Raw genomic sequence first — 12,491 nt, 5'->3', positions numbered from 1 at the left:
TAAGAATTCCGGATTCGCCATCCAGGCGCGTAGGGCGCTATGGCTCAAATCCTGGTCAGCTGATGTGACTTCAAAGTCTAAATTACTCAACATTCCTTTCAAGGGGCAGACCTTATTCGGGCCTGGTTTGAAAGAAATTATTGCTGACATTACTGGAGGTAAGGGTCATACCCTTCCTCAGGACAGGGCCAAATCAAAGGCCAAACAGTCTAATTTTCGTGCCTTTCGAAATTTCAAGGCAGGTGCAGCATCAACTTCCTCTGCTTCAAAACAAGAGGGAACTTTTGCTCAATCCAAGCAGGCCTGGAAACCTAACCAGTCCTGGAACAAGGGCAAGCAGGCCAGAAAGCCTGCTGCTGCCTCTAAGACAGCATGAAGGAGCGGCCCCCTATCCGACAACGGATCTAGTAGGGGGCAGACTCTCTCTCTTCACCCAGGCGTGGGCAAGAGATGTTCAGGATCCCTGGGCGTTGGAGATCATATCTCAGGGATATCTTCTGGACTTCAAAGCTTCTCCTCCACAAGGGAGATTTCACCTTTCAAGATTATCTGCAAACCAGATAAAGAAAGAGGCATTCCTAAGCTGCGTACAAGATCTCCTTGTAATGAGTGATCCATCCAGTTCCGCGGACGGAACAAGGACAGGGGTTTTATTCAAATCTGTTTGTGGTTCCCAAAAAAGAGGGAACCTTCAGACCAATTTTGGATTTAAAGATCCTAAACAAATTCCTCAGAGTTCCGTCATTCAAGATGGAAACTATTCTAACCATTTTACCCATGATCCAAGAGGGTCAGTACATGACCACAGTGGACTTAAAGGATGCCTACCTTCACATTCCGATTCACAAGAATTATCATCAGTTCCTGAGGTTTGCCTTTCTAGACAGGCATTACCAATTTGTAAAGAGTAGGAGGAAGCAGCACTCTTAATCCACTGTCCATAAAATAAAAAAAAGTTTATTTCAAGTCGTTTAAAACACAAGTAGACAAGCACAGCACAGTACAAGCTTCACAAGTGGAGGGGGAGCAAATCCTTACATGTTTCGTGCTATGCAGCACTTAATCATAGGATAGCTCACCACCTGTGCAGCACACCTTTAAAGGATGTAATGACCAATCACAACATCCAAAAATATATTTTTTTCATTAATTTTTTCATCAATTAATATATTTTATTTTTTCATTGATTTTTCATTGTTTGAGACTAATTTCGAATATGTGTAACGTAAACAATTGATGTGTTTATTTCTATACAGAGAAACATATCTTTTTTTGGTATTGTTTTTATTTCTCCATATGCACTTTTGTTTTTGTATTGTGTGTTCTTTTTTTTTTATATAATGAGTACTTTTTTCCATGTTACACTATTTCTTCTCACACCTTTGCAGTATACCTTTAAAACATCCATTTTTAGAGGTGTATTAGGGTTTGGATGTTGTGATTGGTCATTACATCCTTTAAAGGTGTGCTGCACAGGTGGTGAGCTATCCTATGATTAAGTGCTGCATAGCACGAAACATGTAAGGATTTGCTCCCCCTCCACTTGTGAAGCTTGTACTGTGCTGTGCTTGTCTACTTGTGTTTTAAACGACTTGAAATAAACTTTTTTTTATTTTATGGACAGTGGATTATAAGAGTGCTGCTTCCTTCTACTCTTTACTATTGGATTTGGCTTGATTCTCATTCTAGCTGGCACCACGCCAACAGTGCTTTCCTCTGTGCCGACATTCTGGGGCTGTAATTGGACAACAGCGCACACACCCTCCTCAGGCTGTAGCGACGTCATTCCCCTACTCATTACCAATTTGTAGCTCTTCCATTCGGGTAACCTACCAAGGTTCTGGGCTCACTTCTGGCGGTCCTAAGACCGCGAGGCATAGCGGTGGCTCCTTACCTGGACGATATCCTGATACAGGTGTCAAGCTTTCAAATTACCAAATCTCATACAGAGATAGTTCTAGCATTCCTGAGGTCGCATGGGTGGAAAGTGAACAAAGAAAAGAGTTCTCTATCTCCTCTCACGAGGGTTTCCTTCCTAGGGACTCTAATAGATTCTGTAGAAATGAAAATTTACCTGATGGAGTCCAGGTTATCAAAACTTCTAAATGCTTGCCGTGTTCTTCACTCCATTCCGCGCCCCACGGTGGCTCAGTGCATGGAAGTAATCGGCTTAATGGTAGCGGCGATGGACATAGTGCCATTCGTGCGCCTGCATCTCAGACCGCTGCAATTATGCATGCTCAGTCAGTGGAATGGGGATTACACAGATTTGTCCCCTCTACTAAATCTGGAGCCCATCTGTCCAAGGGTATGACCTTTCGCAGACCAGATTGGACAATTGTAACAACAGATGCCAGCCTTCTGGAACTCCCTGAAGGCTCAGGGTTCATGGACTCAGGAGGAGAAACTCCTCCCAATAAATATTCTGGAGTTAAGAGCAATATTCAGTGCTCTTCTGGCTTGGCCTCAACTAGCAGCACTGAGGTTAATCAGATTTCAGTCAGACAACATCACGACTCTGGCTTACATCAACCATCAAGGGGGAACCAGGAGTTCCCTAGCGATGTCAGAAGTCTCCAAGATAATTCGCTGGGCAGAGACTCACTCTTGCCACCTGTCAGCGATCCATATCCCAGGTGTAGAGAACTGGGAGGCGGATTTTCTAAGTCGTCAGACTTTTCATCCGGGGGAATGGGAACTCCATCCGGAGGTGTTTGCTCAATTGGTTCTCCGTTGGGGCAAACCAGAATTGGATATCATGGCGTCTTGCCAGAACGCCAAGCTTCCTTGTTACGGATCCAGGTCCAGGGACCCAGAAGCGGCACTGATAGATGCTCTAGCAGCGCCTTGGTTCTTCAACCTGGCTTATGTGTTTCCACCGTTTCCTCTGCTCCCTCGTCTGATTGCCAAAATCAAACAGGAAAGAGCATCAGTGATATTGATAGCGCCTGCGTGGCCACGCAGGACCTGGTATGCAGACCTAGTGGACATGTCATCCTTTCCACCATGGACTCTGCCTCTGAGACAAGACCTTCTAATACAAGGTCCTTTCAATCATCCGAATCTACTTTCTCTGAGACTGACTGCATGGAGATTGAACGCTTGATCCTATCAAAGCGTGGCTTCTCCGAGTCAGTAATTGATACCTTAATACAGGCACGAAAGCCTGTCACCAGGAAAATTTACCACAAGATATGGCGTAAATATCTTCATTGGTGTTAATCCAAGAATTACACATGGAGTAGGGTTAGGATTCCTAGGATATTGTCCTTCCTCCAAGAGGGTTTGGACAAAGGATTATCAGCTAGTTCTTTAAAGGGACAGATTTCTGCTCTGTCTATTCTTTTACACAAGCGTCTGGCAGAAGTTACAGACGTTCAGGCATTTTGTCAGGCTTTAGTTAGAATTAAGCCTGTGTTTAAACCTGTTGCTCCTCCATGGAGCTTAAACTTGGTTCTTAAAGTTTTTCAAGGGGTTCCGTTTGAACCCCTTCATTCTATTGATATCAAACTTCTTTCATGGGAAGTTCTTTTTCTGATGGCTATTTCCTCGGCTCGAAGAGTCTGAGTTATCTGCCTTACATTGTGATTCTCCTTATCTGATCTTTCATTCAGATAAAGTTGTTCTGCGTACAAAACCTGGGTTTTTACCTAAGGTGGTTTCTAACAAGAATATCAATCAAGAGATTGTTGTTCCATCATTATGTCCTAATCCTTCTTCAAAGAAGGAACGTCTTTTGCATAATCTAGACGTAGTCCGTGCCTTGAAGTTTTACTTACAGGCTACTAAAGATTTTCGCCAAACATCTAACCTGTTTGTTGTTTACTCTGGACAGAGGAGAGGTCAGAAGGCCTCGGCAACCTCTCTTTCTTTTTGGCTTCGGAGTATAATCCGTTTAGCCTATGAGACTGCTGGACAGCAGCCTCCTGAAAGGATTACAGCTCATTCTACTAGAGCTGTGGCTTCCACCTGGGCCTTTAAAAATGAGGCCTCTGTTGAACAGATTTGCAAGGCTGCAACTTGGTCTTCCCTTCATACTTTTTCCAAATTTTACAAATTTGATACTTTTGCTTTTTCGGAGGCTGTTTTTGGGAGAAAGGTTCTACAGGCAGTGGTTCCTTCCGTTTAAGTTCCTGCCTTGTCCCTCCCTTTAGCTTTGGTATTGGTATCCCACAAGTAATGGATGATCCGTGGACTGGATACACTTAAGAGAAAACATAATTTATGCTTACCTGATAAATTTATTTCTCTTGTAGTATATCCAGTCCACGGCCCGCCCTGTCCTTTTCAGGCAGGTCTAAATTTTAATTAAACTACAGTCACCATTGCACCCTATGGTTTCTCCTTTCTGGCTTGTTTCGGTCGAATGACTGGATATGGCAGTGAGGGGAGGAGCTATATAGCAGCTCTGCTGTGGGTGATACTCTTGCAACTTCCTGTTGGGAAGGAGAATATCCCACAAGTAATGGATGATCCGTGGACTGGATACACTACAAGAGAAATAAATTTATCAGGTAAGCATAAATTATGTTTTTGAAGGGACAGTAAATTTACACTGTTATACAGGCTGTACACACATTACTTTACATTCTAGCAAAGTGTCATTTCTTCAGTGTTGTCACATGAAAGGATATAATAAAATATTTACAAAAATGTGAGGGGTGTACTCACTTGTGTGAGATACAGTGTGTGTGTGTATATGTATATATATATATATATATATATATATATATATATATATATATATATATAAAAATAATTTTTTTTTTTTTTCTTCTAGAATATTTCTTGCGCTCTTTGTTTGTAAGCGATGATATGTCTGCAGTAGAATATGTTGTGGTTGGATCCAGCATGTGCGAATAGTTTTGTAACTTCTGTCATCAGATGTGCATATGGCTAACAAACCTTTTTACTTTTTTTCCATAATCTTATTTAGAATTCTATTTGAGGTGGTCAATGTTATCTATTATTAAAGGGACATGAAACGCCTTTTTTTTTTTTCCCCTTTTTTCTTTCATGGTTCAGACCAAGTTTCCAATTTACTTATATTAACTAAATTGCTTTGTTCCATTAGTATCCTTTGTTTAAAAGCATACCTAGGTGGCGCAGGAGAGCAGCAAGGCATTACTGGGAGCTGGCTGCTAATTGGTGGCTGTACATATGTCTCTTGTCATTGGCTAAACTGTGTACTAGGTCCCAGTAGTCCATTGCTGCTCCTTCAACAAAGGGTAACAAGAGTATGAAGCAAATTTGAAAATATAAGTATATTAGGAAATTGTTTAAAATTGCATGCTCTGGCCTCTGTCTTAATCATGAAAGCAACATTTTGATTTTATATCCATTTAATTAAAGAATCATAAGGGCAGTAATGTCAGTGTTTTTATCACTGCACTTTTTGGATATAACTGTTTTTGCATTCCGTGTTGCATGTGTTCATACTTTATTTTTATTATTGTGCTCTTCTTGGCATAGCTCCACAGCAGCAATGCACTACTGGGAGATATCTGTACACATCTGGTGTGCCAGTGACATGAAGCACCAATCACCAGGTAGCTCCCAGTATTGCATTGCTGAGGATATGTACATATTCTTATCAACAAAGGATCAAAGTACATTTGATATTAGAAGTGCATTTAAAATGAGCTGCTTTATCAGACTTTCCTATCCTCACCAGCAATCCGAGGCGAGAATTCAATCTGCTGTTTTATTGAAAGGTTGGAAACGCCTGTAGTTTACACTAAAAACCTAATGTAAAATCAGCGACTAATCCACCTGTATATGTTTGTACTGTGCACTTCTGCACATGCTCAGTAGGAGCAATTCCATTGATATTATATGGGAATTTTTTTTTTACATTGCAATGCTTTATCTGAATCGTGAAACTTTTCTGTTTTTAGATTATTGCAATGCAATGAATTGTCTTTAAAGGGACAGTCTACACCAGAATTGTTATTGTTTAAAAAGATAGATAATCCCTTTTATTACTCATTCCCTAGTTTTGCACAACCAGCGCAGTTATATAAATACACTTTTTACCTCTGTGATTACCTTGTATCTAAGTCTCTGCGGACTGCCCCCTTATTTCAGTTCTTTTGACAGACTTGCATTTTAGTCAATCAGAGCTGGCTCACCTGAACTCCACCTGCATGAGCACAGTGTTATCTATATGACACACATGAACTAACACCCTCTAGTGGTGAAAAACTGTCAAAATGCTCTGAGAGAAGAGGCGGCCTTCAAGGGCTTAGAAATTAGCATATGAACCTCCTAGGTTTAGCTTTCAACTAAGAATACCAAGAGAACAAAGCAAAATCGGTGATAAAAATAAATTGGAAAAATTGTTTAAAATTACATATTCTATCTGAATCATGAAAGTTTATTCTGGACTAGACTGTCCCTTTTAATCCCTGCAAATCTTCTAAACTCAAAGTTGGGTCCATAGCATTAATGCACCCTTGGGCACTAACTGAACACATCTGATGAGCCAATTACAAGAGACAAATGTTTGTAGCCACCATGTGCAATATTCTTAATGTAACCTCCTTTAGCTGAACAACTGCCAATATCTTGTGACAAAGGGAAATATATCTTGTAGGGAAAAAATACAATAAAGTTGAAGATATTGCATATAAGGCACCTTTATTTATTTTTGCGATATACAAAGAAAATGCGCTTAGCTAAAAGTATCACACACTACACCTGCCCTAACTCCTTATCTATTAGGGCAACAATAAATAAGTGAAAAAAGAAAGATAGTTAGTGTGCCCAAGGCTAAAGATACTATAAAGGATTTATTAACATATGGATTGGATACTTTATATGATAATTACAATATTAAAATCACAATGGAAAGTAGAGCTGCAACAACTAATCGCCATAATCGATTATGAAAATAGTTGTCAACGAATCTCATAATCGATTAGTTGGTTTACAATTAGTTTGTCTGTGCACAGCACCAGCTGCTTCACTCCAATGAGCTCCTGCACATGGTATTGTGTTTTATGGTTATGCCCTTAGCCTAAAGGACGTCTACAGACATTTACTTTCACTTTCTTTTTAAGTTTACAACTACCCCTGGCTTATGTGCAACCCAGAAATAAAACAGGAGTCATCATTTGGATTGTTTATATAAAATCAGGTGATTTGGGATTATGCTTTGCATGATATAGTGCCAAGCTTGTTATTTACACCTAGCCCTAGATTGATGGCATTTGTTATATGAATTTGTCACTATTACTTGTTTGCTCAATTTTTAGCGGATCACTTGCTATTGCTGATTATATGTACTCTATAGATACATGTGTAAGGATGTATCATTTTACTGATATATAGTCTTTAGCCCTTTTACCTTTTCTTTTCTATTTTTAATTAATTGTAATATGTACCAAATTCAACCTCTAAGTATATATCTGTTATTTTAAGAGTGGACTAGATATTTTACCCCTAACCTTTATAGATGGTTATTTACCACTGCATATAGATATTCGAGATATTTTTATGTTAAAATGAAGTCCAGGCTTTCTTTTTTAAGAGGCCCCTTGCATTGGTGGAGCTAACAAATATAAATAGCCCACCTTGGTAAAATCGGCAAAACCCTATTTATGCATCTTAGGCTGCTCAACACAATCTGAGCGCCTCTTCTCTGCTGCAGGCAAAAAAGAGAGCCAGTCTCAGCCAGGAGCATGTGAACATGTTGACATTTTTGTATTTCAACGCAAAGTTTCTGAAAGAGTGAATAACAGAATGTTATAAACGGTGATAGTTTACCTCTTTCTACATCTACCACTTTTCAAACAGTTTGTGGTTTTGTTTTGATTAATTATAAAACTGTGTTCTGCTGCTTAAAAAATTGGACCAACAGTTGTTTCAATGTAAAGTTTTAGTCAGAAATTTATATTTATAACACTCAGTATGTGGATTTTATTTTAAATAAAGGAAAAAATGAATTAATTCATTTTTTATCCGATTAATCGAAAAAATAATCGACCGATTAATCGATTATGAAAATAATCATTAGTTGCAGCCCTAATAGAAAGATACATACAAAAGTGGAACGTCTCCCAATGCTTATAAAAAGATGAATTCATAAAAATGCTAAAATATCCAAACGTACATATGCGTGCTTAAATATTATGGTAATATCAAAAACAAGATATGCGTAAATGCAGATAACCAAGAACAATGTGAAGATAACATCGGCTAAAATACAAAAGTTCATCTGTGGTGTAATAGGGCATAAATTTAAATATCTTATGTGCAAAAAAGTTTAAAGCATAGAGTACAAGTCAATTCTTAGGCAAATATTGCGTTATCTACTTCTTAGCAAACAAAAACAGTCAATAGGACTATCCGACGTAAGTGTATAAGTCGCTCCAATGGTAAGTGTGATATTAGACTTAGTTTCTCGCTGATTATCTCTACACAGGAGATTTTCTTGGTGGATAGGATCAGTATTTTCCACAGCGTTTAGCTGTTCTGTATCCTCCGTTCCCCAAAGGTACTATCACCCGTCTTAGCTCAAAACGCTAGATAATCTGTCCCAGTGTGACTTTTTTTTTTTTCTTTTGCCTCTTACACTTAACACCAAATATTTATTATATATCATGTATTATAGTGGTCTGGGCTTGCATATGTAATGCCCCTATTCAGCTTCTAGCCAATGATGGTTTCCTATATTCTTCTATCTTGGCTGCTCTTGTGTAATTCTTCCCAGGTGAAAACCCCCATCTCTAAGGGCGTGGACAAAACCAACCACTCGCCAGTTACGAGTTTATAGGTAACCTCTCCTTCTCATTCCCTTCCTATTCCTTATGTCCATCCTTCAAGGTGGACAGGACATGGGAGCTCTTTCTGAGCATAGGTTTTTGGATGTGCTTCCCTTCAGCTGCTCAAATTCATATTGCCAAGATAATTCGAAATAAACATCCAAATATAAGATATTTTTGGGTAATACCATGCCCCCCCCCCTGGTTTGTGTGTTCACCTCACTTAGGTTGACATCTCAAGGAGTAGTAAAAAAGAGGATACCTATAAACCAGTAATTGTATAAGTGGTCAGTTCTGATCTTGCCCTCAGAGGGGGTTTATCAGCTGGTTTATCAGCTGGTAAGTATTACCTAAGGCAGTGCTTGACGAATATGTTCAAAAATTAGGAGCCAGTAAGAATATTAAGGAGCCAGGCATATTTTTAGGAGCCAGACAGTTGGATTTGTATATAGATATATGGAGAATACCCCAAAAAGTTAGGAGCCAGGGGTAAAATTCTAGGAGCCAGTGGCTCCCAGGCACCTGGGTTTGTCGAGCCCTGACCTAAGGACATGAGCCAAGATATAGAGGTTTCTTATATTTATCTGGATTATCCAGAGAAGGCTAAAGTAGATATAGCATTGCACTGTGAGCATGTTACCATGGCTGCAGTTTTACCATGCAGATGCATAACTTTTATTTGCTGCTTTGTGTTATTCCCTTGTTGAATAGACATTCACTTGCTCAGGTGTGGCAGGAATAGAATGCTTGCAGACAAAGTTAGATATCTGCTTTGTGCCAGCTGCATGGGAGAGACACTGGACAAAATCTAGCTCCACCAGCCTCTACAGTGTCAATAGATTCTATGCAGCGTATTCATTAAAGCTCATTCATGTACCCATAAGTAAATCCGCTGCATAGAACAGGTAGAGGTGTACTGAGGGTTTCTAGCTGGATGATTCGCTACAACAAATGCAGCACATAGTGCAAACAGTATGAGAAGCCTTAGCGTTGCTGTGTGTTCTGTACAGATGATCATTTGGTAAATATAGGAAACCTTGAAAGACATAATATTTTGAATAACACAGTGGTACTGACCTAGATTTTGCAATAAATGGTTAAGAAGACCACTTGAATCATTGTTGAAGTGTAAACTGGGCATCACCTCTCTCCCCTGTGCCAGGCTGAGCTGTGTGCATTTTATACTGCAAATAACCATTTGCTGCAGTGAATTCTGGGAAAGCACTGAAACCCCATTACTGGTCATGTTTCTTAATATATGCATAGTATTTCTCAGCAATTAAACACTGCTTTAAAACAAATGTGAATCTGCAATAACTGTTTTGCATGTTGCAGGGTCAGTATGTGGGGTTCCTTTTAGCCTCTCATAAAAGGGTGTTATCAAATGTATTTAGTGTTTGTAATATTCACCACCTGCATCTAGTCATGCTTGCTGCCATGTTGAAATCTAGCTTTTCCTTCATTTCAGTCCGACGTGTTTGCACATGTGCAGTCACTCGCCTTGAGGTACATAATTATAGGGATGTTCATTATTTGTATTTAGTGTTTAATGTCCCCTTAAGGCAATGGAAAAGCAACTATTTTCATAGTACAGGAAAATCAACCAAAATAAATAATGAAAGTATAATACAAAGCTGTCTTTGTGCATAATTTAAATGTTTTGAGGTTAATGTCCCTTTAAAGATATTGCAGCAGACTAGATGGGCAAAGTATTGTGTAATGGTTTAATCAGTTTGCCTCAGTGTGCGTAGCCGTCTCCCTCCCCTTTTGTTTTGTGCTCGTCAGGTTCTGTCGGCAGATACAGTTACTTTTATTTATTAATGACGTCTTTTGTTGTCTCTCCAGTTGTGTGAAAGTCGAGGAGCACGAGGCGGCTGATATAGACCTTTATCATTGTCCCAACTGTGAAGCCCTTCACGGACCCTCTCAATGTAAGTATTTCTTGCCGCAGAGCCTGCTCAAGTAGGGAAAACACATTCAGTTTAAATACACAGCAGATCAATGACGACTTCAATCATCATATTATTTTGTTTTATATATATATATATATTTTTTTAATAGACGTTTGTAAATATCCTATATTGAAAACCAAAAGATTTGTTTCCTGGAGTTTATATAAATCTCTGTTCTTAATGTTCACTTGTAAATCTAAATAATCCTATACAGTCGCTCTCTAGAAACAGTTTTTACTCAAACTATTCCATTTCTACCTTTCTTTATATATATATATACATATACCCATACATACACACATACACACATACACACATATACATATATATACATATACATAGTCTGTTGCTGGTTTTGTCTGGCCCCTCTCTGCTGTCTTTGTCTAAAAAAAAATCCAACAAACTAAAATAAATATAAATAAATAAAATATCAATTTATAATGAATACCGTAATGCCAGCTACATAAATTATTCAAGCTGCCTTCAATGCTTGTGCTTTGTTGTAAAGCTTTTACTCAGAAAATGACACATTGTGAGGAGCCTTAAAGGGACACTAAACCCACATTTTTTTTTTCTTTCATGATTCAGATAGGGCAACAACTTTATAATTTACTCCTATTATCAATTTTTCTTTGTTCTCTTGCTATCTTTATTTAAAAAGCAGTTATGTAAAGATTAGCAGCCCGCCTTATTTTAGGTTCCACATTCTGGATAGCGCTTGCTTATTGGTGGCTACATTTAGCCACCAATAACCAAGCGTAACCCAGGTTCCAAATAAAAAAATGGGCTGGCTCCTAAGCATTACAATTCTACTTTTTAACAAAAGATGGAAAGTTTACAAAGAAAAATGAATAGGAGTAAATTAGAAAGTTGCTTAAAATTGCTTCTCTATCTGAATCATGAATGAAAAAATTTGGGTTTAGTGTCCCTTTAATATAATATAGTGTCTAACAGAGGCAGACGTGGTGTTAGTCACACAAAAAAGGCTACGTGAAACAATGCAGAACAATGCTCTTATCCACTTGTTGCAGTAATTGGGGCCCTTGGCACAGTGCATTTTAGGCAGAATATGATGCTTCTTTTTGAATTAAGGAGGCCATTTTTTTTATATATGTAGCATTCAGCATAAATCCTTTTATCGCTTCTATAAATAGCTCTGTTTTGTTGAATTCTTCTTCAGAGCGTGACTGAAAAAGAAACCGGCTTGTTTTATTTATATATATATATATATATATAGATAGATATATAGATATATAGATATATAGATAGATATAGATATATAGATATAGAGATATAGAAAGTAGAAGCTGCTTTCTCACGCATTGTGAGTCATATCTTGACCTAAGGAGTTATGTGAATGGTTTTAACTTGACTTCATCCCCCCCTGCAAGACTAATGCCTTATGGCAGACAAAGGCATGTAAGGACAAAACCTCCCCTTAGCATGCAAGCAGCCAGAATCGCACATGCTCAGTAGGTTCTCCCCCGTATAAACCTTCCGTGTTAAAAGGATTTACAGAACTGGTGCGCTCTGATAACAGGTCCTCTGGGAAATGGGAGAGCATTATTTGTTCACATTGCTAGAGAAGACGTGGATGGTTCTTGCAATTTCTACGTAATTGAAGATCTTAATGGCAGCCACCACCTAATGTGTACCTTTTTGCGGAGAGCCAGACAGTCTGCTTTGCACTTTTGTGTTAAAGTAAAATTGATTCTGTACAAGGTTAAGCACTCCAGTCTATAATAAAAATTCAATGTAATGGCAAAATAAACTG

The 12,491-nt window shown here is 38.6% G+C and overlaps 1 protein-coding gene across 2 annotated transcripts in view; it reads left to right on the top strand.

Annotated features, from left to right (window-relative positions):
* The window catches only part of KDM7A (lysine demethylase 7A), a 318,101-nt gene that overhangs the window by 65,636 nt on the left and 239,974 nt on the right, over positions 1 to 12,491 (top strand). For both annotated transcript variants that reach the window (XM_053719030.1, XM_053719029.1), the window contains exon 2: positions 10,611 to 10,696. In XM_053719030.1, the coding sequence (XP_053575005.1) occupies positions 10,611 to 10,696 (86 nt within the window). The remainder of the gene's footprint in view (positions 1 to 10,610; positions 10,697 to 12,491) is intronic.

Source organism: Bombina bombina, chromosome 6 (assembly GCF_027579735.1).
Source record: "Bombina bombina isolate aBomBom1 chromosome 6, aBomBom1.pri, whole genome shotgun sequence".
NCBI classification, from domain to species: domain Eukaryota; kingdom Metazoa; phylum Chordata; class Amphibia; order Anura; family Bombinatoridae; genus Bombina; species Bombina bombina.
Note: the sequence above shows the minus strand (reverse complement) of the source record. Positions and strands in the feature narration are given on the sequence as shown.